Source organism: Macaca nemestrina, chromosome 4 (assembly GCF_043159975.1).
Source record: "Macaca nemestrina isolate mMacNem1 chromosome 4, mMacNem.hap1, whole genome shotgun sequence".
In the NCBI taxonomy this organism is placed as follows: Eukaryota; Metazoa; Chordata; class Mammalia; order Primates; family Cercopithecidae; genus Macaca; species Macaca nemestrina.
This window is the reverse complement of record NC_092128.1, coordinates 128,045,818-128,071,618: the sequence shown is the minus strand read 5'-3', so window position 1 is coordinate 128,071,618 and position 25,801 is coordinate 128,045,818. Positions and strand designations below refer to the sequence as shown.

The window sequence follows — 25,801 nt, the reverse complement described above, 5'->3', positions numbered from 1 at the left end:
ATAGGTGATGTGTCTCTCCTCTGTTGCCTGGACTCTTCCCAAAGTAAGAATTGTGACATATCACTTACCCAGCACCCAGGTGATATGACTCTCAGTTCCTGCCCACAGGTGAAATTGTGACATATACATGGTCACAGCTCAAAGGTGAGATGATGACTGTCATACTTGGATCCAGCTAAGAGAATAGGTTTTGACTCTGGTATCTAGGCTTAGGGCAACAGGCAAGGTCCTGGGTCTCCTACTTAAATAAAGGAAATAGTGTATTACAATACTGAGGCATATTGTATGAAGCCAGCATGTGATACAGTGTTACAACAGGACCCAGAACAAAGGTGAGATTGTGACTGTCATATGCCCATCCAGCTGATAGAATTGTTACCCTCACACATAGACAGTGCTCACTGGTGAGGTCCTAAATCTCACAAGCAAACGCAATCCAGGCTTGGAATTGTGACTGTCATATGTAGATGCAGCCACAGGTGAGATAGTGACTCATTTTTTAACCCAGCTCACACGCACAGCAATGAAACGCATACCTGGACCCAGTCAATAGCAGAAATTCACAATCCGGGACATTTTCCAGTTAAAGGTATAAGAGTCAACACCTTTTGTAGGTTGAGTTCAACTATGCAAGTCAATCACAACAGTGGACTAAATCAGTGCATGAGAGCCCAAATCTCACCAACAGACAGTGTTTTGATAGGGGAAGCACATCCCCCAGGTGTTCTGAATCCTGGATTTGGTGTTACCATCTCATCTGTCAATTGGATTGATGCATGAGATTCACAGTTCCAACTCCATTGGCTCTTGGTGTGTGATTCAGAACCTCAACAGTGGGTTCTGTTAACATGGAAGGGTGATAATCCTTACTTTTGTCTGAGTTTGCATACAACAGCCACAATTTTCCCTGTGTGCTGGGCCCTGTTATGGCACTCTTTACAGCACTTGAGGGCTTCATACAATGTGCATGCAAGTCATAATACTCTGTGACCATCCTACAACCTGAAGACCCAGGACCTTAGTTTTTGCCCTAAGGCTAACTGCAAGAGTCAAAATATCTTCAGGTATGAGTCATCAGTCCACTTGTAAGCTGTGCCCATGTGTGTTTCCCAATTCCAACTGTGGAGAGAGACCAGGCCCAAGGGTTGCATCACTTGGGTGCTGGCCAGAGATATGTCACAGTTGCCACTTGGAGCAGGGTCAAAATCTCACCTTAGTGCAGGGGCAAATCAGGAGTGTCATATCACCCAGGTGCTGGACCCAGCGGTATGTCACAATGCTCCCTGTGGGCACGGCCAAGTCAGGACTCTTACATCACCTGGAAGCTGGGCCCAGTGATGCGTCACAATGCCTCTTGGGGGCAGGGTTCCGGTAGGAAAGAAGAGTCACATCACCTAGGTGATGGGTCTAGAGATATGTCACAATGCCTTCTGTAATAAGAACCCAGGAAAAAGAGTTACATCATTTGGGTTAAAGGTCCAGTGATATGTCACAATCCCAACTAAGGGCAAGACCCAGGCAGAAAAAGAGAGTCACTTCACTTTGATGATTGGCCCTAAGATATATTGTAATTTCTCCTGAGGACAGGGCTCGTGCAGAAGAGGAACATAAATTTTGTGCATGGCCCAGGTATATGTTATAATAGAGTAAAATTAATCAGATGCTGGGAAAAGGTATATGTCAGAATCACACCAGCAGAAAAGTTTAAGGATAAGATTTAAAACCCCACAAATGTGCTGGCTTCATTTATGACAGTCAACATATCTCGGGATATGTGTTTAAGTAATTGAGTCACAATCTCAACAGTGCACTGGCTCTGTGCATGAGAGCCCGAACCCCACTTATAGACAGTGTCCCAGTAGGGGAGTCACAGCCTCACAGGGGCGCTGAATCTTTGTGTGAGAGTCACCGCCCTACCTGTGGACTGCGTTCACGTATGAGAGTCACAATTCCAACTTTTGACTGCCTCTGAGTGTGAGATTCAGGATGTTTTACGAAGGCTGTGTTCATGTGACAGGGTGCCAATTCTTACTATTAGCCAGGTGTGCAAATGAGAGTCAGAGTCTCACCTGTTTGCCGGTCCCTGTTATGACACTGTCTGTACCACCTGCGGGTTTTCTATGGCACATGTGAGACTCACAATCTGCTTTGAGACCTTTGTGCTTGCCCAGGCATTTGTTACAATCCCAAATGTAGGATCACGCCCATTGCCCTAAGCCCAGGCATGAGAGTCAACATCTCTCTAGTTTTTAGGTCCAGGTAAGGGAGCCATCTTTGTTCCTATAATCTGGTTACAGAAATTGGTCAACATCCCTCCTGCGGCTCAGTCCACATGTGACAGGCATGATCCAACTGTGGACTGTGTGTGTCAGTGAGATTCAGGAAATATTTTGCTCTCTCCATGCGTAAAGGTGACAATTTTAACAGTCAGCTGAGTGTGCATACAATACTCACAACCTCAGTGTTGTGCTGGGTCCTATTATAACACTCTCTGTCTCATCTGAGGGCTTTACACAATATGCTTGTGCGTTGTAATCACCTGTGATTTTTTTTTTTAAGTAGAAAAGCCAGAATTTTATTTTTTGGCCTAAACCCAGCTATGAGAGTCAACACCTCTCCTATGAGCAGGGTCTGAGTACAAGAGTCATCACTGGGCCTGTAAGCTGGGTCCAGCTATGACTCACCACCTGACCTTTGGCCACATCCACATTGCATGGTCAATATTCTAACTGTGTGTTGTGTCCTCATATGAGAGTCAGGACCTCAACAGTAAGTTTTGTCAGTGTGTGAGGGAGACAATTTTAATTGTCAGCTGGGTGTGCCTATAAGAGTCACAATTTGGCCGGGCACGGTGGCTCAAGCCTGTAATCCCAGCACTTTGGGAGGCCGAGACGGGTGGATCACGAGGTCAGGAGATCGAGACCATCCTGGCTAACATGGTGAAACCCCGTCTCTACTAAAAATACAAAAAACTAGCCGGGTGAGGTGGTGGGCGCCTGTAGTCCCAGCTACTCGGGAGGCTGAGGCAGGAGAATGGCTTAACCCGGGAGGCGGAGCTTGCAGTGAGCTGAGATCCGGCCACTGCACTCCAGCCTGGGCGACAGAGTGAGACTCCGTCTCAAAAAAAAAAAAAAAAAATAAGTCACAATTTTACCTCTGTGCTGGACCCCGAGATGACACTCTTTAGATCACCAAAAGACTTTATAGAATATGCATGAGGGTGATATATTGTGTGATCTTTCTACATATAGAAGGCCCAGATCATTACCTGTTTTTCTAAGCCTAGCTAGAAGAGTTAAAATCTCTTCTACTGGATGGGTTCACATATGTGAGTCTTCATTATACCTGTGAGCTGGGCCTAATGTGTGACCATCCCACCCGTGGGCAAAGACTAGGAGGTCAACTAGGTGCTGGGCCAGCAATATGTCAATATTTTTACTATGGGCAGGGTCCTGGCAATAAAAGTCACATCTCCTGGGTGCTAGGAAAAGCAATATGTCACAATTCACCTTGTAAATATGTCCCAGGTAGAAGACAGTCACACCATCTAGGTGATGGGCCCAGTGATATGTAACCATTTCTCCTGTAAACAGATTCAAGGCAAAAAAAGAGTCACTTAACAAAGGTGATGGGCCTAAAGATATTTCACGGTAACCCCTGTGGACTGGCCCAGGCAGAAAGGGAGAGTCACATCGCCTAAGTGATTGGCTCAGAAATATGTCACAACACCCCGGGAGGGCAAAGCCCAGCAGGAAAGTCACATTATCTAGTCGCTCACCCTAAGTATATTTCACAATCTAAACTGTAGTTGGGGCCTAGGCAAAAGAGAAAAATCAGTCAGATACTGAGTGAAGGTATATATCACAATCACGTCTGTGAAAAGTTCCAGAGATAAAATTTACAATCTCTCACATGCCCAACTTCAGGATCAGAGTGAATACCTCCTGTGAGTTGCACCCAAAATGCATATTGTGGCACCTCCTCTGTTTTTACCAAGGACTTCCAGGCTGTTAGAGCTTGACTATCTGCAGTTAATTAAGTTGACTTTGGGGCCAGACACGGTGGCTCAAGCCTGTAATCCCAGCACTTTGGAAGTCCAAGGCGGGCAGATCATGAGGTCAGGAGTTTGAGGACAGCCTGACCAATACGGTGAAACCTGGTCTCTACTAAAAATGCAAAAATTAGCCAGGTGTGGTGGTGGGCACCTGCAATCTCAGCTACTTGGGAGGCTGAGGCAGGAAAATTGCTTGATCCTGGTAGGCAGAGGTTGCAGTGAGCCAAGATTGCGCCACTGCACTCCAGCCTGAGTGACAGAGCAAGACTCCATCTCAAAAAAAAAAAAAAATAATAATAATAATAATAATAATAATTAAGCTCTTTTTAAAAAAAATTATTTAATTCTCTAATTACTTGATCTTAGCCATGCCAAACTGCCAATATTTCTGACTTTTGAACTTTACTGACATAACCTCCCAGGTCAAATCAAAAGGTTGTATTTTTGTTTGTTTGTTTGTTTGTTTATTTTGTGGTGGATTCTCTCTATGTCTCCCAGGCTGGAGTGCTGCGGCCAAACAAGGCTCACTGCAACCTCAGCCTCCTGAAACCAGTAAGCTTTAACTACGGTTGTGAACCTAACCACAGGTGTACAAGGTATTTTCAAAAGATGGCAAGCAGTTTTTACAAAATCTAGAATCTTCAAAGGTAGCTCAGAGAAAGGAAAATTCAGGATGGTTCGTGAAGGGAAAGAGAATCAGTAAATATTCACGCAGATATCAAATCACAAAGGACTCATTTCCTAAGCCAGAAATTGAACCCTGAACTTAGGCTGCCCCTGTGACACAGCAAAGCCCAGCTACTGAGCTACAGCACTGAGCAGGCTCCATTGGCCTCTCCCAGAAGAAGCCTCCAGCAGTCAAAAGGTTGTTTACTGCTCAAGATCACTTTTATGGATAACTATAACATAAATTTCAAATTTTCTATATGCTGGATGGTAGAAACAAAGAGAAAATACTGCCACACGGCTACAAGGTCAAGCTCCCAATAAAATAAAACAAGAGGAAACTTCATCCATTTTGTTGTTGTTTGTTACAGGGACTTCTTTTTTGTTTCTTTGTTTTTTAGCTTTTTGAGATGGAGTCTCACTCTGTCTCCCAGGCGGGAGTGCAGTGGCACGATCTCAGCTTACTGCAACCTCTGCTTCCCAAGTTCAAGCAATTCTTCCTGCCTCAGCCTCCTGAGTAGCTGGGACTACAGGCACCCGCCACCACCCTGGCTAATTTTTGTATTTTTAGTAGAGACAAGGTTTTGCCATGTTGGCAGGCTGGTCTTGAACCCCTGACTTCAAGTGATCCACCTGCCTCGGCCTCTCAAGGTGCTAGTATTACAAGAGTGAGTCACCATGCCCGGCCTGTTTCAGGGACTTCTGACCAGAAGTTCCAACATGTGATCTTTGAGGAAGATGGTGGCCCAGAGTAACAGAAAGGATAGGAGAGAGAGGGGCGGGGAGAGAGAAAGACAGCATTGCTTATGGTAGGACAGGAAAGTTGAGGAGCTCAGGAAAGCTAGAGAAAGACCCACGCATTGAATCAAAAGTTTAGGTGATCGCTTGTTGGTTGTGAAAGAATGTTTTTCACAGTCCCATCTGCTCTCAAGTTTCCCACTTTAGGGAGGAAAAAGCTCCACATGTTCCATGATCCTGTACTCGCCAATTCTGTCAGCCACAGCCATCAGGAAAAAATGCAAGGCAGATTAATCCAAAGACAAGGCCGGGCACGGTGGCTCATGCGTGTAATCGCAGCACTTTGGGAGGCCGACGTGGGTGGATTGGCTGAGGTCAGGAGTTCAAGACCGTCCTGAACAACATGGTGAAACCTTGTCTTTACTAAAAGTACAAAAATTATCTGGGTGTGGTGATGGGTGCCTGTAATCCCAGCTACTCAGGAGGCTGAGGCAGGAGAATCACTTGAATCTGGGAGGTGGAGGTTGCAGTGAGCCAAGATCTCGCCATTGCACTCCAGCCTATGCAACAAGAACGAGACTCCGTCTCAAAATAAGCAAACAAACACAAAGACAACAGTGGTTAACATTCCATAATGCCAAATCTAATCTTAGCTGAGAGGGACTTCACTGAGAGGGGCCTCTAACCCCCTAAATCTTAGGAAAGACTGTAAGCTTTTGAAGGTGCGTCTCAAACACAAGTTTCGTCAAGTGTTCTTGCCTTTTATTAAACGGGATCTTTTATCTTAATTGTCTTAGGAGACACTCTAACTCCCCTAAATTGGGCTACTAACCCAATCCCATTCCATACCCGGGTACGCCACCACTTACAAAAAGGTAGCCAAATGATGATTCTGTCTATTTCCTTTAGGTTGGGGGTTTCCTTAGTATCATCCCTTTGTGATTCACTGAAAAGAAGATTCCAGAAATGGTCCCAATCCAGAACCAAAGAGTGGGTTATTGGATCTCGTACAAGAAAGAATGCAGAGCTGGGGGTGGTGGCTCATGCCTATAACCCCAGCACTTGGGAGGCTAAGGCGGGTGGATCACTTGAGGTCAGGAGCTTGAGACCAGTCTGGCCAACATGGTGAAACCCCAACTCTACTAAAAATACAAAAATTAGCTGGGCATGGTGGTGCGCGTCTGAAATCCCAGCTCCTCCAGAGGCTGAGGCAGGAGAATCTCTTGAACCCAGGAGGCAGAGGTTGCAGTGAGACGAGATGGCGCCACTGCACTCCCGCCTGGGCGACTGAGCAGGACTCTGTCAAAAGATAGAAAAGAAAAAGAGAGAGAGAGAAAAAGGAAGGAAGGAAGGAAGGAAGGAAGGAAGGAAGGAAGGAAGGAAGGAAGGAAGGAAGGAAGGAAGGAAGGAAGGAAGGAAGGAAGGAAATTTTGGGCGAGTCTACAGTGCAAAGCAAAAGCAAACTTATTAGGAAAGTAAAGGTATAAAAGAATAGCTACTCCTAGACATAGCAGCAGTGTGGGCTGCTCAATTAAAAATACTTAGTTATTTCTTGATTATATGCTAAACAACGGGTGGATTATTCATGAGTTTTGAAGAAAGGGATGTGCAATTCCCAGAACTAAGTATTTCTCTTCTTTTTAGACCATATACGGTAACTTTCTGATGTCGCCACGGCATTCATTAACTGTCATAGCACTGATGGGAATGTCTTTCGCATGCTAATGCGTTATAATTAACATGTAATGATCCGTGAGGACAATCAGAGGTCACTTTCATTCCCATCTTGGTTTTGGTGGATTTTTGTGGCTTCTCTACTGCAAACTGTTTTATCAGCAAGGTCTTTGTGAACTGCATCTTGTGCCAATCTCCTATTTATCCTGTGACTTAGAATGCCTGAACTCATGGAAAAGGGAGTCCTGTAGGTCTCAGTCCCACTTTACCCAGCACCTATTCCAGATGCAGTTGCAACGCCTCTGACATGGCCACAGAGTGCTGGAATGGGGCTGGTCTGAACTGCAATGTGCTGGAAAGGTAAAATACAAGGTTACATTGGAAGATTTAGCTTTAAAAATGTATATGCTTTATTAACCATTACATACTAATCACATATTAAAATAATATTTTGGATATATTGGGCTGATTAAATTGTTACAATCAATTCCACCTGTTATTCCACCTGTTTCTTTCTTTTTTATTTTGAGACAGAGTTGCTCTGTCACCAGGCCATAGTGCGGTGGCACAATCTCGGCTCACTGCAACCTCTGCCTCCTGGGTTCAGGCAATCCTCCTGCCTCGGCCTCCTGAGTAGCTGGGATTACAAGTGTCTGTCACCACGCGCGGCTAATTTTTGTATTTTTAGTAGAGATGGGGTTTTGCCATGTTAGCCAGGCTGATCTCGAATTCCTGATCTCAGGTGGTCCACCACCTCGTCTTCTGAACATGCAGAGATTACAACCGTGAGCCACTGAGCCCAGCTCTACCATTTTTATTTTCTTTTTAATATTTGGCTACTAGAAAATTCAAAATTTACATGTAGCTCATATTTTACTGCAGAGGATTGCCTCCTTTGTGAAATCTCAGGCTGCCTGCATGTATTAGTTCATTTTCACACTGCTATAAACAAATACCTCAGACTGAGTAATTTTTTTAAAGTGATTTAATTTAGTCATAGTTCTACATATCTGAGGAATCCTCAGGAAAATTACAATCATGACCATGACAGAAGGTGAAGGGAAAGCAAGGCACATCTTACTTGGTGGAAAAAGAGAGAACCGGGGATGGGGGCATGTGTGCGGGGGGAGATGCCACATTTTAAAGCCATCAGGTATCTTGAGAGCTCCCTTACTATCACAAGAACAGCATGAGGATAATCCCCCCTAATGATCCAATCACTTCCCACCTGGTCTCTGCCCTGACATGTGGAAAACACAATTTATTTTATTTATTTATTTATTTATTTATTTATTTATTTATTTATTTATTTTCGAGACCGAGTCTTGCTCTTTCACCCAGGCTGCAGTGCAGTGGCACGATCTCGGTTCACTGCGAGCTCCACCCCCCGGGTTCAAGCGATTTTTCTGCCCCAGCCTCCTGAGTAGCTGGGACTACAGACGCCCGCAAACCACCCTGGCTAAGTTTTGTATTTTTAGTACAGACGAGGTTTCACCATATTGGCCAGGCTGGTCTTTAACTCCTGACCTCGTAATCCACCAGCCTCGGGCTCCCAAAGTGCTGGGATTACAGGCCTGAGCCACCACGCCTTGCCATGAATTACAATTTGAGATGAGATCTGGGTGGAGCCACAGAGCCAAACCATGTCACTGCAAAGGATCCGCAGTAAGGAAGGTCATAAAATCTGAAATTTTAAAAAAATTGTCATTTTTTTTAGCTTATGAATAACTATATTATATATCATTTACAAATGCATATTACGTTTTACAGAAGGTTAAATGCAAATGTCTTCTAGGGTTGGCCTGTCTCAGATCAGGGAAGAAGCCTTGGCTGTAAAGGTTGCAGTCTAACCTGTTATTTTTTGCTTGGTTTAGCCCAGTGTCTGATCACATTTTTCGTCACTCAGGGCATGAAGGGTGGGTCCTGAAACCTTATCCAATCAGGAGCAATGGATTAGAAATTGTCCAATCAGGCATGCAGCGGGAGAGAACAGGACGCTTCCGTAATTTTCCGGGTCGTTTGCGTTTCTCTGCGTCCAGAGCTCCAGTTCTTCTCCTTACTGCTCTGCTTCCTCCGCTCCTAGAGTCCAAGCCACTGTGGCCTTGTGTCCTGCAGGTATTCGCAGATTTATGGCTAAAAGACCGGGACACCCTGGAAACCGAGAAATGGTGAGTGGTGGGTCTGTCATCGTGAGAGAGGGCTGGGGGCTGGTTGGAACCGGCTGAAAGTGGCTGTAGCAGGACCCAAACTTCCTCGCAGTCAGCTCTGGAGTCTCAGGACCCAAATCCTCCTTGGCCCAGGTGGGCTCTTAGTCTCCTCCAGACATAATATGGTGCCTGGGCCAGCGGCTGGGACCCTGGGAGTTTTGTCTTTTTCCTCTGCAGTGGCTTTGCCCTGGGCTGGAGCCCTCTCTGGGCGGCTCCGCACTCCCAGCGCCTCATCTCACCCAGATTGTGCATGGGTGGGAAAGTCATCAGGGCAGAGTCCTGACTCAGGGTGTGGGATTCATAAGTGGAAAAAGTTGTGGTCCCTGAGGTCCCTAGTTCCTCATTTCCTTTTAGAAATGTATGGGAATCACTGTAAAAATATTAGACAATTTGATCAAAATGTGATTCAAGAATCATAGAGCGCCCAGCTATGGTTTGTGGGTTGTGGTCCATGGGAGAGGCTTGATAAGTTGCATGATGAAGCAAACCAAATTCAGTAACTGCTTTGGTAAAGTTATGTAGTTTCCTTATTTGTAAGATCCAGGTGAAAATTTCTTGGTTATGTCATCACAGATTAATTAGCAGTCTGTGGTTGACTAGGCCTGAATTTTTTTCTTCAATGTAATAATTTCCAAGAAATGCATTTTTTTTTTTGTGAGGGAGTCTCGCTTTGTTGCCCTTGCTGGAGTGCAGTGGCGCAATCTCGGTTCACTGCAACCTCTGTCTGCCGGGTTCAATTATTGTCGCTCCTCAGGCTTCCGAGTAGCTGGGATTACGGGTGCCCGCCACCGTGCCCGGCTAATTTTTGTGTTTTCAGTGGAGACGGGGTTTTACCATGTTGGCCAGGGTGGTCTCGAGCTCCTGACCTGAAATGATGTACCCTTCTTGGCCTCCCAAAGTGCTGGGATTACAGGCGTGAGCCACCGCCCCGGCCACAGAGATACATTTGAGTTAGATTTTTGTTTTTTTAAGTGAGAGCCGAGAAAAGTCAATCCACCTTGGTCCAATTGCCTGCTGTTTAAATATTTGCCTGTGGAAAGCCACAGGAAACTGGCTTTCCCTTGCTGTTATTTTTATTTATTTATTTATTTTGAGGCAGAGTCGCTTTGTCACTCAGGCTGCAGTGCAGTGGTGAGATCTCAGTTCACTGCAACCTCCATCTCCTGGGTTGAAGTGATTTTCCTGCCTCAGCCTCTCGAGTAGCTGGGATTAAAGGCACCGGCCACCACGCCCGGCTACTTTTTGTATTTTTAGTAAAGATAGAGTTTTGCCATGTTGGCCAGGCTGGTCTCAAACTCCTGGCCTCAAGTGATCTGCCCGCCTTCGCCTCAAAGTGCTAGGATTACAGGAATAGGCTATTGCAGGCAGCCTGCATTTTTCAACTGTGCCTTTTTCTTTCTTTCTTTCTCTCTCTCTCTCTCTCTCTCTCTCTCTCTCTTTCTTTCTTTCTTTCTTTCTTTTTTTTAAGACGGAGCCTCATTCTGTCACCCAGGCTGGAGTGCAGTGACTCCATCTTGCCTCATTACAACCTCCGCCTCCCTGGTTCAAGTAATTATCCTGCCTCAGCCTCCTGAGTAACGAGGATTACAGGCCCACACCCAGCTACTTTTTGTATTTTTAGTAGAGATGGGGTTTCGCCATGTTGGCCAGGCTGGTCTCAAATGCCTGACCTTAGATGATCCGCCTGCTTGGCCTCCCAAGTGCTGGGATTACAGGCGTGAGCCACGACGCTGGGCCTCAACTGTGTCTTAAACAAGGTCTTGAGTCAATTTCCCTGTTCTCACAGACTAACTGGCCTGCAGTAAAATATTAAATTTCCAGTTCCATCTGACATTCCAAAATGCCAACTTTTCTAACTCACATTATTACCTATTTGTCCTTCCTTGTATGTTTCAGACACAGTACTTACACTAATTATTTTTTTTAAAAGTCATTGGATGACACTTAAAAAGTGCCATTCAATGCTTTGTAAAAAAAAGTTTGCCATTTATAAATATTTCACATAAGAAGAAAGCAGAGGTCGTGTGCTATATACCCCATCTTTCCCAACTTTTTTTTTTTTTTTTTTGTCTTATACATCTTTTCCATTTCACTGTTTCTTGGTTGCATGTTTTATAGTAAACCGGTTAACATAAGTACAGGATTTTGCAGAATTCTGTGAGTATCTTTATCAAATTATTGAACTTGAGGGACATTATGGGAGTCCCCAGTTTATAGACAGTAGCTGAGAAGCATAGATGGGTCCCTGGGATTTGTGACAGGCGTGTGCAGTGAGGGCGATATGGTGACACTGAGCTCTGAATTATGGTCCGTGGCGACTCTGGGTGGCATCAGGATGGAAATGTTAGACAAAAAGTTGGTGTTAAAAAATTGCTTGGTGCCAGCCTGGCCAACATGGTGAAACCCCATCTCTACTAAAAATACAAAAATTAGCCGAGCGTGGTGACAGGTGCCTGTAATCCCAGGTGTCAGAAAAGAGATATTACAGAGGCTTGGCCTGGAGGGGGACTCTGGGCATCTGGTAAGGGGAGGCTCTGTTCTCCTGCACACAGGCTGTCACACTGCACATTGTCTTGTGATTCTAGGTCTCCTCTCAGGGTGAAAAAAACTAAAAACTTAGAGAAAAGGAACTGTGATAACTGACCTCCTTTCAGAGCTGCCACCACGTGATTCTCACCCATTCACAGACAGACCCACTAGACATTGATGCGTCCACACCCCTCCCAGGACTAGGCACCACCCTCAAGAATTCTACCACAGCGCTTTTGTTTTTAGTGCTTCTTGCCAAAATCCAACCAAAGTGCCTACAAGTTTCCTGGCATATCCTCAACCCCAGAAACTGAATCTGCAGTAGCACCTGTTTCCTCCACTAATGTAGGGGTCCGTACCACTTGATCATGGTCTAATCTGCCTGCATGGACACAGGACTAAATCAGAGTATAGCCCCACATGGACCACTGTCTGTAGCATAAGCCAGTCCTACCACTGACCTTGCACTCTTTCCCACTCACAAATTTTTTTTTTTTTTTTTTTTTTTTTAGACGGAGTCTTGCTCTGTCACCCAGGCTGGAGTGCAGTGGTGTGATCTTGGCTTGCTGCCACCTCCACCTCCCAGGTTCGAGAGACTCTCCTGCCTCCCTCCTGAGTAGCTGGAATTATAGGTGCGTGCCACCACGCCCGGCTAATTTTTGTATTTTTAATAGAGACAGGGTTTCACCATGTTGGCCAGGTTGGTCTCGAACTCCTGGCCTCAGGTGATCTGCCTGCCTCAGCCTCCCAAAGGGTTGGGATTATGGGTGTGAGCCACTGCGCCCGGCCAAATTTTTTTTCTTTTACCTTTTATTTTGGGTTCAAGAGTATATGTGCAAGTTATATAGGTAAAATCATATCATGAAGTTTTTGTGTACAGATTCTTTTATCACTCAGGACCTAAGCATAGTACCCAACAGATTTTTTTTTTCTGATTTTCTTCATCCTCTGACCCTTCACCCTGTACTGGGCCTCAGTGTCTGTTCTCTTATTTGTGTCCACGTTTTCTCATTATTTTGCTCCCACTTATAAGTGACAACATACAGTATTTGATTCTCTATTCCTGCACTAGTTTTCTAAAAATAACGGTCTCCTGCTCCATTCATGTTGCTGCAACGGACATCATGATGTTCTTTCTTATAGCTGCATCATATTTCATGGTGTGTACATACCACGTTTTCTTTATCCAGTCTACCACTGAAGACATACAGGTTTATGTCTTGCTTTTTGTAAATAGTGCTGTAATAAACATATGCATGCATGTGTCTTTATGGTAGAATAACTTACATTCATTGGTAATATTCCCAGTTGTGGCATTGCTGGGTCAAATGGTAATTCTGTTTTCAGGTTACTGAAAAATTGCCAAACTGTTTTTCTCAATGGTTAAACAAATTTATACGCTCACCAGCAGGATATAAGCATTCCATTCTTCCATAACCTCACAAGCATCTGTTGTTTTTGGACTTTTTAGTCTGATTGTGTTTATATGAATTATTTCTTTTTTCTTCATTAATCTAATGTTTTATCTATCATTAATTTTTTCATAGAATCAACTTCTGGTTTCGTTGAACTTTTTTTTTGAGACAGAGTTTCACTCTTTCGCCCCTGAAATGCAGTGGGCGTAATCTCGGCTCACTGCAAACTCCGCCTTCTGGTTTCAAGCAATTCTCCTGCCTCAGCCTCCTGAGTAGGTGGGATTGCAGGTGCCCGCCATCATGCCCAGCTAATATTTGTATTTCTAGTAGAGACGGGATTTCACCATGTTGGCCAGGCTGGTCTCAAACTCCTGACATCATGATCTGCCCATCTCGACCTCCCAAAGTTCTGGGATTATAGGTGTGTGCCACTGTGCCTGGCCCATTAAACTTTTTATGGTTATTTATGTCTCACCTTCTACATTTCAGCTATCATTTTGGTTATTTCTTGTCTTTTGCTAGCTTTGAAGTTAGTTTGCTCTTACTTTTGGAATTCTTTCAATTATGACGTTAGATTTGTAAATTGAGATCTTTCTAACTCTTTGATGTGGATGTGTAGTGTTATACATTTTGTTCTTAACACTGCCTTAGCTGTGACCCAGAGCTTCTGGTATGTTGTATTTCAGCTCTAATTAGTTCCAAAACTTTTTTTATTTCTGCCTTAATTTCATTATTTACAAAATAGCCATTTGGAAGTTGATTATTCAATTCTTATGTAATTGTATCATTTCGGATGTTTTTTATATTGATTTATTGTTCTATACATTTTCTTTTAAAAATTAATGATAGAGACACATAGGAAATAAAACTGCTGTGCTCTTAATCTAAATGCTAAAAATTATTCAACACTTAGTAGCAACTCCCAGAGTACTATGAAAATTAAATCACATTATGTGCTATTCCCCGTAGTGTTCTGTGACATGCTCCTGAGCACATAGTACCTGCTTAATAACCGTTTTATTAGTACATGTGTACACATTTCCCAAGTGCAGACTTACTCAGACATTGCTGCCTTCTGTTTTCTCTGTAAACTGAAAAAAGCCAACAAAAAATATAATATTTCAGGGTGGAGATTGGTTGTCTTTATTTGTATCACAAGTATGTGTATTGTGACAGACGTGGCGGGTGTAAGGGACTCTTTGCTGTGCCTGCTTTCTCTCACTAATGCTAATAATGTGTCTGGGAAAGCACAATCAGCATTTACAGGGGACTTGTTGAAAAAGCCCATTCCTGGACCCTTTTGGATCCTGCAGAATCACTTTGCATAAAGCAGGGCCGAGATTACCAAGTGATTTATAAACTTGAGGGGTTCAAGATACATTCAGGAGAGTTTAGTTCAACCTTTGCATCTGAGGAAGGCTGCACTGCCTGCCCTGTTTCCGTTTGGTAGGAAGAGGTCAGTGCAGTTCATGCTGCCATTATGTAAAGAAATTTGCTGATGTCCGATACAGGAGGGCAGGGAAAAAGAAACTTATACTTTAATAGTTATGGAGAAGCTCGTTGTTCTGTCATTGCTCTTAAATCTTTTCAGTTATACGCAACAAAAATGGGTGAGTGTTTTCAGCAAGTCTCAGTCTTTCTGCCCGTGGATGTGTGTGGTGGTAGCAGGTGAATAGATTGTGCTTTAAAGGCGTATTCTCAAGATGCAGATTTGATATGTCGAGAGCATCTTATCTGAAAATACATTTCAGAGAAAGAGGAGGAAAAGGAAAAAATCACTTTTTCTCAGGTGAGCATGTCTCAGATCAAGAGCAGTGTCTGGGCCAGGCGTGGTGGTTTACACCTGTAATCCCAACACTTAGGGAGGCTGAGATGGGTGGATCACAAGGTCAGGAGTTTGAGAACAGCCTGACCAACATGGTGAAAATCCGTCTCTATTAAAAATACAAAAATTAGCTGGGCATGGTAGTGCACACCTGTAATCTCAGCTACTCAGGAGGCTAAGGCAGGAGAATTGCTTGAACCCAGGAGGTGGAGGTTGCAGTGAGCCAAGATCGCACCACTGCACTCCAGCCTGGTTGACAGAGCAAGACTCTGTCTAAAAAAAAAAAAAAAAAAAAAAAAAGCAGTGTCCACTCTGCCTTTTGGAATGCCATGTGTTCAGAACTTGCAGATGTTTACTTCTCTGCTTGTGTTGTTTATACCTAATGAATTTGTTTCAATTATTTTTTGCTATTTTTATGATAGTCTAGGGGTTCTGAAAAAAATTTTTTTTCTGTATAGCATAGCCTTCTCTTTTTGTTGTTTTGTTTTGTTTTGTTTGTTTGAGTTTTCACTCTTGTGCCCCAGGCTGGAGTGCAATGGCACAATCTCAGCCCACTGCAACCTCCTCCACCTTGCGGGTTCAAGTGATTCTCCTGCCTCAGCCTCTCTATTAGCTGGGATTACAGGTGCTCACCACCACGCCCAGCTAATTTTTGTATTTTTAGTAGAGACAGGGTTTCACCATGTTGGCCAGGCTGGTCTCAAACTCCTGACCTCAGGCAATCCGCCCACCTCAGCCCCACAAAGTGCTGGGATTACAGGCACCAGCCACCGTGCCCGGCCATACGAAGCCTTCTAGGTATTTTCTTCATCTTGGATTCTTGTATGCCATGCAGAATTCTCACCACAAATTTATGACCTGCAATATTTAAAATGTTCCCATCGTAGCTGTTGAACATGAGAAGGTGTAAATACTCAATATTTCTATTGGGGAAACACAGTTGTCTTTGGATATTAATGAAAAGTGAAACATGTCTTGTTGAAGTTTCATCTGTGTGCTCTATTAGTTCCATGCAGAATAGGATTTAGAAAATGCTTACATAAACAGGATGGCATTTATTATCCAGAAAGTTCTGAAAAAACTATTAGGAGATACTTGCTTTCTAGGCTGCTAAAGAAAGGCTACTTAATGTTACTATTAAAAATTATAGAACAGGGAAGTTGTCTGTATCTTCAACTTTGCATAAAACTGATGTTTCTTTATAATTAAAATGGGCCAGGTGCAGTGGCTCATGCTAGTAATCCCAGCACTTTGGGAGGCCAAGGTGGGTGGATCACCTGAGGTTAGGAGTTCAAGACAAGCCTGGCCAACATGGAGAAACCCTGTCTCTACTAAAAATACAAAAATTAGCCATGCATGGTGGCACACACCTGTAATCCCAGCTACTTGAGAGGCTGAGGCAGGAGAATCACTTGAACCCAGGAGGCATAGTTTTCAGTGAGCCAAGATCAAGCCACTGCACTCCAGCCTGGGCAACAGAGCGAGACTTGGTCTCCAAAAAGAAAAAAAGAAAAAAGAAAAGGAAAAAATAGACATGTCCATATTGATGCTCTTAATTTAATAATTTATCGTCCAGAAAATTATACCTACAGTGGTATTGTGGATTGTCTGCTATCCTCTTTTCTCAGAGTTAGAGAATACTTCAGTGTTAAAAATTATCATTGAATAATTTTAGTCACTCTTATAAGTGAGAAACACTTCTTTTTACTCTTGAGTCAAATTAAAATCTCTGCCTATGGCCATGTGGTGAGTGTTTGTGTGTTCATGAGTGTTTTTTGTTGTTTCTGTTTTTTTTTTCAGGGACTGTTGACATTCAGAGACATAGCTATAGAATTCTCTCTGGAGGAATGGCAATGCCTGGATCGTGCTCAGCGGAATTTATATAGAGATGTGATGTTAGAGAACTACAGAAACCTGGTCTCCCTGGGTGAGGATAACTTCGATACACAATTCCTAATATATTTCCTTTCTCTCTTTTCTAAGATGATTTTGGTAATTTCTGCTTTGCATGAATGAATTTTAGCTCTCCGATTTTAAGAAAATCTTGGGGATTCATTGGTGTAGAACAAATTCTTCAAGACGTTTTATTTTGACCTGAACTTTTCCCTTTACTGAGCTTATGTATCTTTCGCTCTAGGTTAGTGGCAATTCCAAAAATGTTGTGGCGTAAAAGAGCGTTGCCCATGCCTCAGAATTCAGTTGCCACCACCAGTTTTTGATTCAGCAATACTGAGTAGTGAAATTAAGGACCTACACATTTAAAATATTTTCTAAATAGTTAAAAAGTTCTATTATGACCAATATTAATTTTCTAGAATTTTCTAGTATATCCTCTTTACTAAGCATAATACTAATTTGGTAATTAAAGAATTCAGCAAGATTTATCTTACTTTTTTTTTCTTAATAAATCAGGTATTGCTGTCTCTAAGCCAGACTTGATCGCCTGTCTGGAGCAAAATAAAGAGCCTCGGAATATAAAGAGAAATGAGATGGTATCCAAACACCCAGGTAAGTGAGAGTGAATGAAGCAGATGACACAGATGAGAGATACACAAATCAAGGAGGAAGCCAGTCCTTAAAATGTGGTTTGGGGAGATGTGCTTCTATGGAAAGAGATTCTGAGAAGCCTGAGTCATTTTTTACTTTTGCTCTCAGATAGTGATACCTTCTGCCCCAGGCTTTTAAATTCTCTACGGATTCTACTTTCACTTCAGAAATCTTTCTTCAGGTTCAGCCAAAGTTTTCTTTGTGGCTTATCAGGGACTGCATAAACTGCTTTTCCATTGCTTTTGGAGTACACTAATATCTGCATATTTTTGAGAAACTCTGTTAAACCATTAAAAATTTTTTTGTGTCATGTCTAAAATGTGTGAGAATAGTAGTTTCTGTTTCATTTGTGGTTGTCTATTTTTCTGCACACGCCATTCCGTTTTCATTACTATAGACTTGAAATATAGTTTAAAGTTTTTTATAATTTATTTTTAAATTTTTATCCATGTATTTATTTATTTATTTAGAGGTTGGGTTATGAGACTTACTGTGGGGGGATATGCAAGCAGGATACCTCTTATGTCTTCATTTTACTGTGTTGCATATTTTAGATATAGATTCATGAATAGAATTGCTGTGTTGTATAATTTCATTTAGAATTATTCGAAGAACATTCATGATACTTTTTATGATAGTTGCATCTTTTTTCTCATCAACAACTTGAATAGGTTTCAATTTCTTTACATCATCTACATAGTTGGTGTTTTTGAAAAAATTTATAGTGGCCATTCTAATTGATATAAGGTAATTTTGTTTTGTATTGTGATTTTGTTTTGCATTTTTCTATAAATTATTAATTTTGTGCAACCTTTCAAATAGTTATCCCCATTTGTGTAACTTTTTTTATTAAAATTTAGTTTAATCATTTGTCCATTTCTTTCTTTCTTTCTTTTTTTTTTTTTTTGAGACTGAATTTCACTCTTGTTGCCCAGGCTGCAGTGCAGTGGTGCAATTTTGGCTCAGGGCAACCTCTGCCTCCCTGGTTCAAACGATTCTCCTGCCTCAGCCTCCTGAGTAACTGGGATTATAAGAATGTGCCACCATGCCCGGCTAATTTTGTGTTTTTAGTAGAGATGGGGTTTTGCCATGTTGGTCAGGTTGGTCTCAAACTCCTAGCCTCAGGTGATCTGCCCACCTTGGCCTCCCAAAGTTCTGGGATTACAAGAATGAGCCACCATGCCCAGCTTGCTTGACCATTTCTAAATCAAGTAATTCAGTTATCGTTGTCTACTTCTAGGTGTTGTTTATAAATTCTCAATATTAAGTTTTATCACATGTGATTTTCAAATATTGTCACCCATTTCGTGGGTGGCACTGTCACTCTATTAAATGTGTTATTTGATTACAGAAATTTTGAAGTTTAGTCCAGTTAAATTTGTGTGTTCTTCTCTTTGTTGCTCATTCATTTGATGGCATGTCTAAGAAAATGGTGCCAAGACCAATGTCATGTCTTTCCACTATATTTTTTTCTAAGAATTTCATTAGTTTTTTTTCAGTCTAAGTATTTTGTTTAAAATATTTTTTGTATATGATGCAATTAAAGCATCCAAGTTTATTTCGTCAATATAGATATCCAGTTTTCAACATTATCTGTTGAAGGGATGATATTTTCTCCATTGTCTGCTGATGGCAACTTTGTGGCAGATTATTTGGTCATGCACAGAAGAGTTCATTGCTGGTCTCCCTATTTTGTTCTGTCATGTCTTTATCTGTCTTTGTGTGGATACCACAGTTATTGTTATTGTTGCTTTTTATTATGTTTTAAAATTAAGAAGTATAATGCCTCTGTTTTTCATGTTTCTCTAGATATAGTTCAAAATAAATTTTAAAAATTTTAAACAATATTTCAGGAATAAATATACTTTTGGAATTTTGATACAGATTATATTAAATTTGTTAACCACTGTGAGTTATATTGACAACTAAGTTGTCACTTAACTATTTTGACCCTCAAGCAAAAATATTAAATTAAGTTAAATTATTTGACCTGTGCAAGAATACATTGAAGAGTGTGTTTATTTCCATATATTTTTTATTTGCCTATTTTACCTTTTTTCTTTTTGGCTTTATTCAGTTTTGGTTAGAAAAAAATAGGCTGTATGATTTTGCTCTTCTTAAATTTTTTTTTACACAGGGTTTCTTACTCTGTTGCCCAGACTCTAATGCAGTAGCACTATCTTGGCTCACTGCAGCCTAAACCTCTTGGACTCAAGTAATCCTTCCACCTTGGCCTCCTGAGTGACTGACACTACAGACCTACCCCACCATGCCCAGCTAATTTTTAATTATTTGTAGAGACAGGGTCTCACCATGTTCCCAAGGCTGGTATCAAGCTTCTTGCCCCAAGTGATCCTTCCACCTTGGCCTCCCGAAGTACTGAGATTACACCTGTGAGCCACTGCACCTGGCTCATCTTTTGAAATTTACTAAGACCTATGTATTCTAACGGAATATACCAGGTGCAAATAAGAATATTGTGTACCCACTTGCTTTTGACTGGAGAGTTCTGTACGTGTCTGTTTAGCCTAGTTGATTTTATAATATGGTGTAGATGTTTGTGCCCTCCAAATCTCATGTTGAAATGTAATCTCCAGTGTTGGATGTGGGGCCTAATGAGAGGTGTTTGCATCATGGAGACAAATCCCTCATGAATGACTTGGCACAATCCCCTTGGTAATCATAGAGGGCTCCCTCTATTAATTCACATGAGAGCTGGTTGCTTAAAGGAACCTGGCTCCTCCACCTCACACTCGCATCATCTTTCACCATGTGGCATGTTTGCCTTCCACTATAATTGTAAGCTTCCTCATATCCTCACCAGAAGCAGATGCTGGCATATACATCTTTTTTGCCTTCCACTATAATTGTAAGCTTCCTCATATCCTCACCAGAAGCAGATGCTGGCATATACATCTTGTACAGTCTACTCAACTGTGAACCAAAGAAGTCTTTTTCTTTATAAATTACTCAGTCTCAGTTTATTTTCTATAGTAATGCAAAATGAATTCATACACAATATAATGTTCTTCAGGTTTTCTGTTTTTTTAATCGATTTTTTATTTCAATTTTTTATTTATTATTGAAAGTGAGGTCTTAATGTTTATAATTTTATGTTGCTATTTTGTTTCTTGCTTCATTTCTATCAATATTTGCTTTATATATTTTGAAGCCCTGATCTTATATATGCATGTACATATAGATAGACATAATAGTTATAGATTCCTAGTAAATTGACTCATTTTACCATTATGTAATATCAGTCTTTGTTTCATGTTAGTAATTCATTCATTTTCTTTTGTGTGTCTATAAAGATTTTTTCTTTGTGCTACATTGGAGATTTTATAACACCTCTAAATGTTACCACAGTATTTTTTAAACTGGTAAAAAAAAATGACTTCAGTTGCATAGAAAAATTTGTCCTCATTTTATCTACCCTATACATCTTATTGATGTTGATAATTATATCTTTTTATGTTTTATGATTATTTTTATACTTGTATCTTTCAAATTTTAAAGAATAACTAAAAATGTTTTCTGCATGATCACGATAATGCTGCAGAATTTTATTTTTTGTATATGCATATGTTTTTCAAAAAGTTATATATTTTCATACAATTATGTATTTTTTTCATCATGTTATTTTAAGTGGAAGACCTCTTTTCAGCATTTTATTTAGGGCACATGCAGTGCTTATATGCTTTTCCAGCATGTGTTTATTCTGGAAGATCTTTATTTTTTCTTTATTTTGTAGTACATTTTTGCTGTGTTTATTATTCTCACCATGAAGATTTTTTTTTCAGTACTTTAACCATTGTACACAGTTCTTTATTGACCTGCAAGATTTCTATTGTCAAATGTTTCAGAGAACTATGCTTATAAATAATACCTCATTTTTATCTTATAGCTCCCAAGATTGTCTTCTGGTTAGCGACTTTTGAAACTTTGCTTAAAGATGTATGATGGATCTTTTTGTGTATGTCCTAGTTTGTTTGTTTAGCTTCTTCATTTCTTACATTATTTTTTTCTTTTAAATTTTTTCAGTTATTCTTTTTTAATTCCATGATTGTTTTGTTTTTATTATTCCAAGCTTATTGTTGATATTCTTATTTTTCTGATTTTATTTAGGTGTCTGGTTTTCCATTTTTCTCACTGAGCATATTTTAAAATTTATTTTAAATTTAAAATATATTTTAAAAATTAATATATGCCTCTTTATTTTTATAGTTGCTTTTTCAAAAAAATTTTTTTTTATTAGACCATGTTGTCCTCATGTTTTGTATACATTGTAATCTTTGGTTGAGATTTAAACATTAACATAAAACTACCTTTCATGATCTTTATAATGCAGCTCTTTCCTGGCATAGCCTGAAACCAATTATCTTGGCTAGAGATTCACAGAGTCTCTCAAACATGTTTTCAGGATGTGTCTTGTCTGCAATTTTGCATTTATTTTTCAGTTAAAAGACTTCTCCATGTTTCCTCTTACCAGTAGGTAGCTACTTTCTACACCTGCTTTCTGCCCATGGACTGCAGTCTTTCTGCTGTTGTAACATTCACTTTTGATCCCAAAAGACTTAAAGGTGTCATTTCAAAAGTATACCACCATTTCATTCAGCACTTTCTATCATGGAAGACAGAAAGGCCCCTGTAAGCCAAAAGTAAAGATATAGGTCCCAGTATTTTTCTGGTCTTTTATAATAAAAAAACAGTTTGCTCCTAAAGACACCATATTCTTCTACTAGGGATGAGGAAGGGCTGTGTTGGGTGAATGTCGCAGACTTCTCTTTATATATGGCTCTTGGCATTGTGCCCACCTGATGCACACACTTTATTTATAAATTTCCAGCAAAGGTATTTTGATCACTGTGGTTTTGTTACATTTATAAACCTATGAAGGAATTGTGGCCTGTGGTAATTTGATATGCCATTTTGCTAATGTACCTTGTATAATTTTATGATTTGTAAAGTATATGTATCTGAGTCTAGTAAGTGAAGTAACTTGTGATTTTTATGTCTTTCAGTTACATGTTCTCATTTCACCCAAGACCTTCAGCCAGAGCTGGGCATAAAAGATTCACTTCAAAAAGTAATACCGAGAATATATGGAAAATGTGAACATGAGAATTTACAAGTAAAAAAATGTAAAACCATGGGTGAGTGTGAGGTGCAAGAAGGAGGTTATAATGAAGTTAACCAATGTTTGTCAACTACCCAAAACAAAATATTTCAGACTCATAAATGTGTCAAAGTCTTCAGTAAATTTTCAAATTCCAATAGACATAAGACAAGACATAGTGGAAAGAAACATTTGAAATGTAAAAAATATGTCAAATCATTTTGTATGGTTTCACACCTAAATCAACATCAGATAATTCATACTATGGAGAAGTCCTACAAATGTGAAGAATGTGGCAAACCCTTTACCTGCTCATCAACCCTTACTAAACATAAAAGAATTCATACTGGAGAGAAACCCTACAGATGTGAGGAATGTGGCAAAGCTTTTACCTGGTCCTCAACCCTTACTAAACATAAGAGAATTCATACTGGAGAGAAACCCTACACATGTGAAGAATGTGGCAAAGCCTTTAGCCGCTCCTCAACACTTACGAACCACAAGAGAATTCATACTGGAGAGAAACCTTACACATGTGAAGAATGTGGCAAAGCCTTTAGCTTATCCTCATCGCTCACTTACCACAAGAGAATTCATACTGGAGAGAAACCCTACACGTGTGAAGAATGTGGCAAAGCCTTTAACTGCCTCTCAACCCTTAAGAAACATGAGATAATTCATACCGGAGAGAAACTCTACAAATGTAAAGAATGTGGGAAAGCCTTTGCCTTCTCCTCAACTCTTAATGCTCATAAGAGGATTCATACTGGAGAGAAACCCTACAAATGTGAAGAATGTGACAAAGCTTTTAAGTGGTCCTCAAGTCTTGCTAATCATAAGAGTATGCATACTGGAGAGAAACCCTACAAATGTGAGTAACGTGATAAAGTCCAGCCCTCAGGCCTTATAATACATAAAATAACTAAAAAAAATCACTACAAGTGTGGAGAATGTGGCCAAGCCTTTAACCAGTTCCAAGCCTTTATTGTACATAAGATAATTCATATTGAACAAAAGTCTTATAAATGTAAAAAAGTAATAAAGCCTTTAACCAGCCCTCAAACCTTAAGGAACCCAAGAGAATTTATTTAAACAAAAATTTTTTGAGATGAAGTCTCACTTTGTCACCCATGCTGGAGTGCAGTGACATGATCTCAGCTCACTGCAACCTCTGCCTCTTGGGTTCAAGCAATTCTCCTGCCTCAGCCTCCTGAGTTGCTGGGATTACAGGTGCATGCAACCACACTGGCTGATTTTGTATTTTTAGGGATTTTACCGTGTTGGCCAGGTTGGTCTTGAACTCCTGACTTCAGGTGATCTACCTGCCTCTCAGCTTCCCAAAGCCTAAGAGAGTATATTAGACTCTACAAAGGTAAAAAATGTGGCAAAACCTTTAAGCACATCTCAGGCCTTACACAGTATCAGATTATTCATTCTAGAGAGAAACCCTACAAAAACAAAGAATGTGGTTAAAAGCTTTAGCTTTTAACTAATCTTGAACCCTTATTATACATTAAGAGAATTAATATTGAAGAGAAACCCTACAATAAGGAATATAGAAATGTCTTTTAAAAGTCCTCAAACATTTGTTTGAATAAATGTAAGATAATTGATATTGGAGACAACCCCTACAATTGTTAAAAAAAAAAAAATTGTGGCAAAGCATTTAACAGGTTCTCCATCCTTATTAATTAAAAAAGTTTATACTGGAGAGAAACTCTACATACATAAAAAATATAACAGAGCATTTAACCACACCTCAAACTTTTCTAAAAAAGAGAAATCATACTGGTGAGAAACTCCAGAAATGTGTTAAATGTGGCAAGGCCTTTAAATGGTAGTCACACGTTTATGGTAGGTAGGATAATTTATACTGAAGAAAACCCCTACAAATATGGAGAATGTGGCAAAACTTTTAACAAATACTCACCTTATGGCACAAGAAAGCATTTATACTAGAGAAAAATTGTACAAAGAGAATGTGAAAAGCCATTAATATCTGTTCATATCTTACTCAATATCAGAAAGTTTATACTTAATAAAAGCATTATAACCCAGGTGTGGTGGCTTATGACTATAATCCCAGCACTTTGGGAGGCCAAGGCAGGCGGATCACAAGGTCAGGAGTTCAAGACCAACCTGGCCAACATGGTGAAACCCCATCTCTACTAAAAATAGAAAAATTAGCAGGACGTGGTAGCATGCACCTGTAATCTCAGCTACTTAGGAAGCTGGGGCAGGAGAATTACTCGAACCCAGGGTGTAGAGGTTGCAGTGAGCCGAGATCGCACCACTGTACTCCAGCCTGGGCAACAGAGCAAGACTCCATCTCAAAAAAAAAGTATTATAAATGTGATTACTATAAAAAGACCTTCAGAAAATTTAGGCCTTTAAAGACTATCTGAAGACAAACATTTCAAACATAAAGAGGATTATAGTACCTTTACTTGTAATACAGATTTTATTGTACACATTTTATATTACAGGAAAACCCTGAAGCAGATGCTCAAACTTTAATGAACATCAGAGGATTTATATTTGAGAGAAAGTCTAAAAATGTAATGAATGTGAAAGAACATTTGTTTGAAAACTATAGCTTAGGCCGGGCGCGGTGGCTCAAGCCTGTAATCCCAGCACTTTGGGAGGCCGAGGTGGGCGGATCACAAGGTCAGGAGATCGAGACCACAGTGAAACCCCGTCTCTACTAAAAATACAAAAAATTAGCCGGGCGCGGTGGCGGGCGCCTGTAGTCCCAGCTACTCAGGAGGCTGAGGCAGGAGAATGGCGTGAACCCAGGAGGCAGAGCTTGCAGTGAGCCGAGATCGCGCCACTGCACTCCAGCCTGGGCAACAGCGTGAGACTCCGTCTCAAAAAAAAAAAAAAAAAAGAAAACTATAGCTTAGAAAACACCAGTTTCTACTAGAAAATATTTTTGCATATGTAGCAAATGGGGAAAATATATTTAATCAAAAATTAAGTCTGTATAAACATTTGAGGATTCACAGTAGAAAGAATGAAGGCACTGAA

General features: G+C 40.7%; 1 protein-coding gene across 1 annotated transcript; it reads left to right on the top strand.

Moving 5' to 3' along the window:
• The first annotated feature begins 1,478 nt into the window (after window positions 1-1,478).
• On the top strand, window positions 1,479-23,848 carry LOC105495922 (zinc finger protein 679). The gene is made up of 5 exons (XM_011765845.3): window positions 1,479-1,629; window positions 9,216-9,300; window positions 16,909-17,035; window positions 17,521-17,616; window positions 22,680-23,848. The coding sequence occupies exons 2-5, from the start codon at window positions 9,262-9,264 to the stop codon at window positions 23,651-23,653; spliced, it is 1,236 nt and encodes a 411-aa protein (XP_011764147.3). The 5' UTR covers window positions 1,479-1,629; window positions 9,216-9,261; the 3' UTR covers window positions 23,654-23,848.
• The last annotated feature ends 1,953 nt before the right edge of the window (window positions 23,849-25,801 follow it).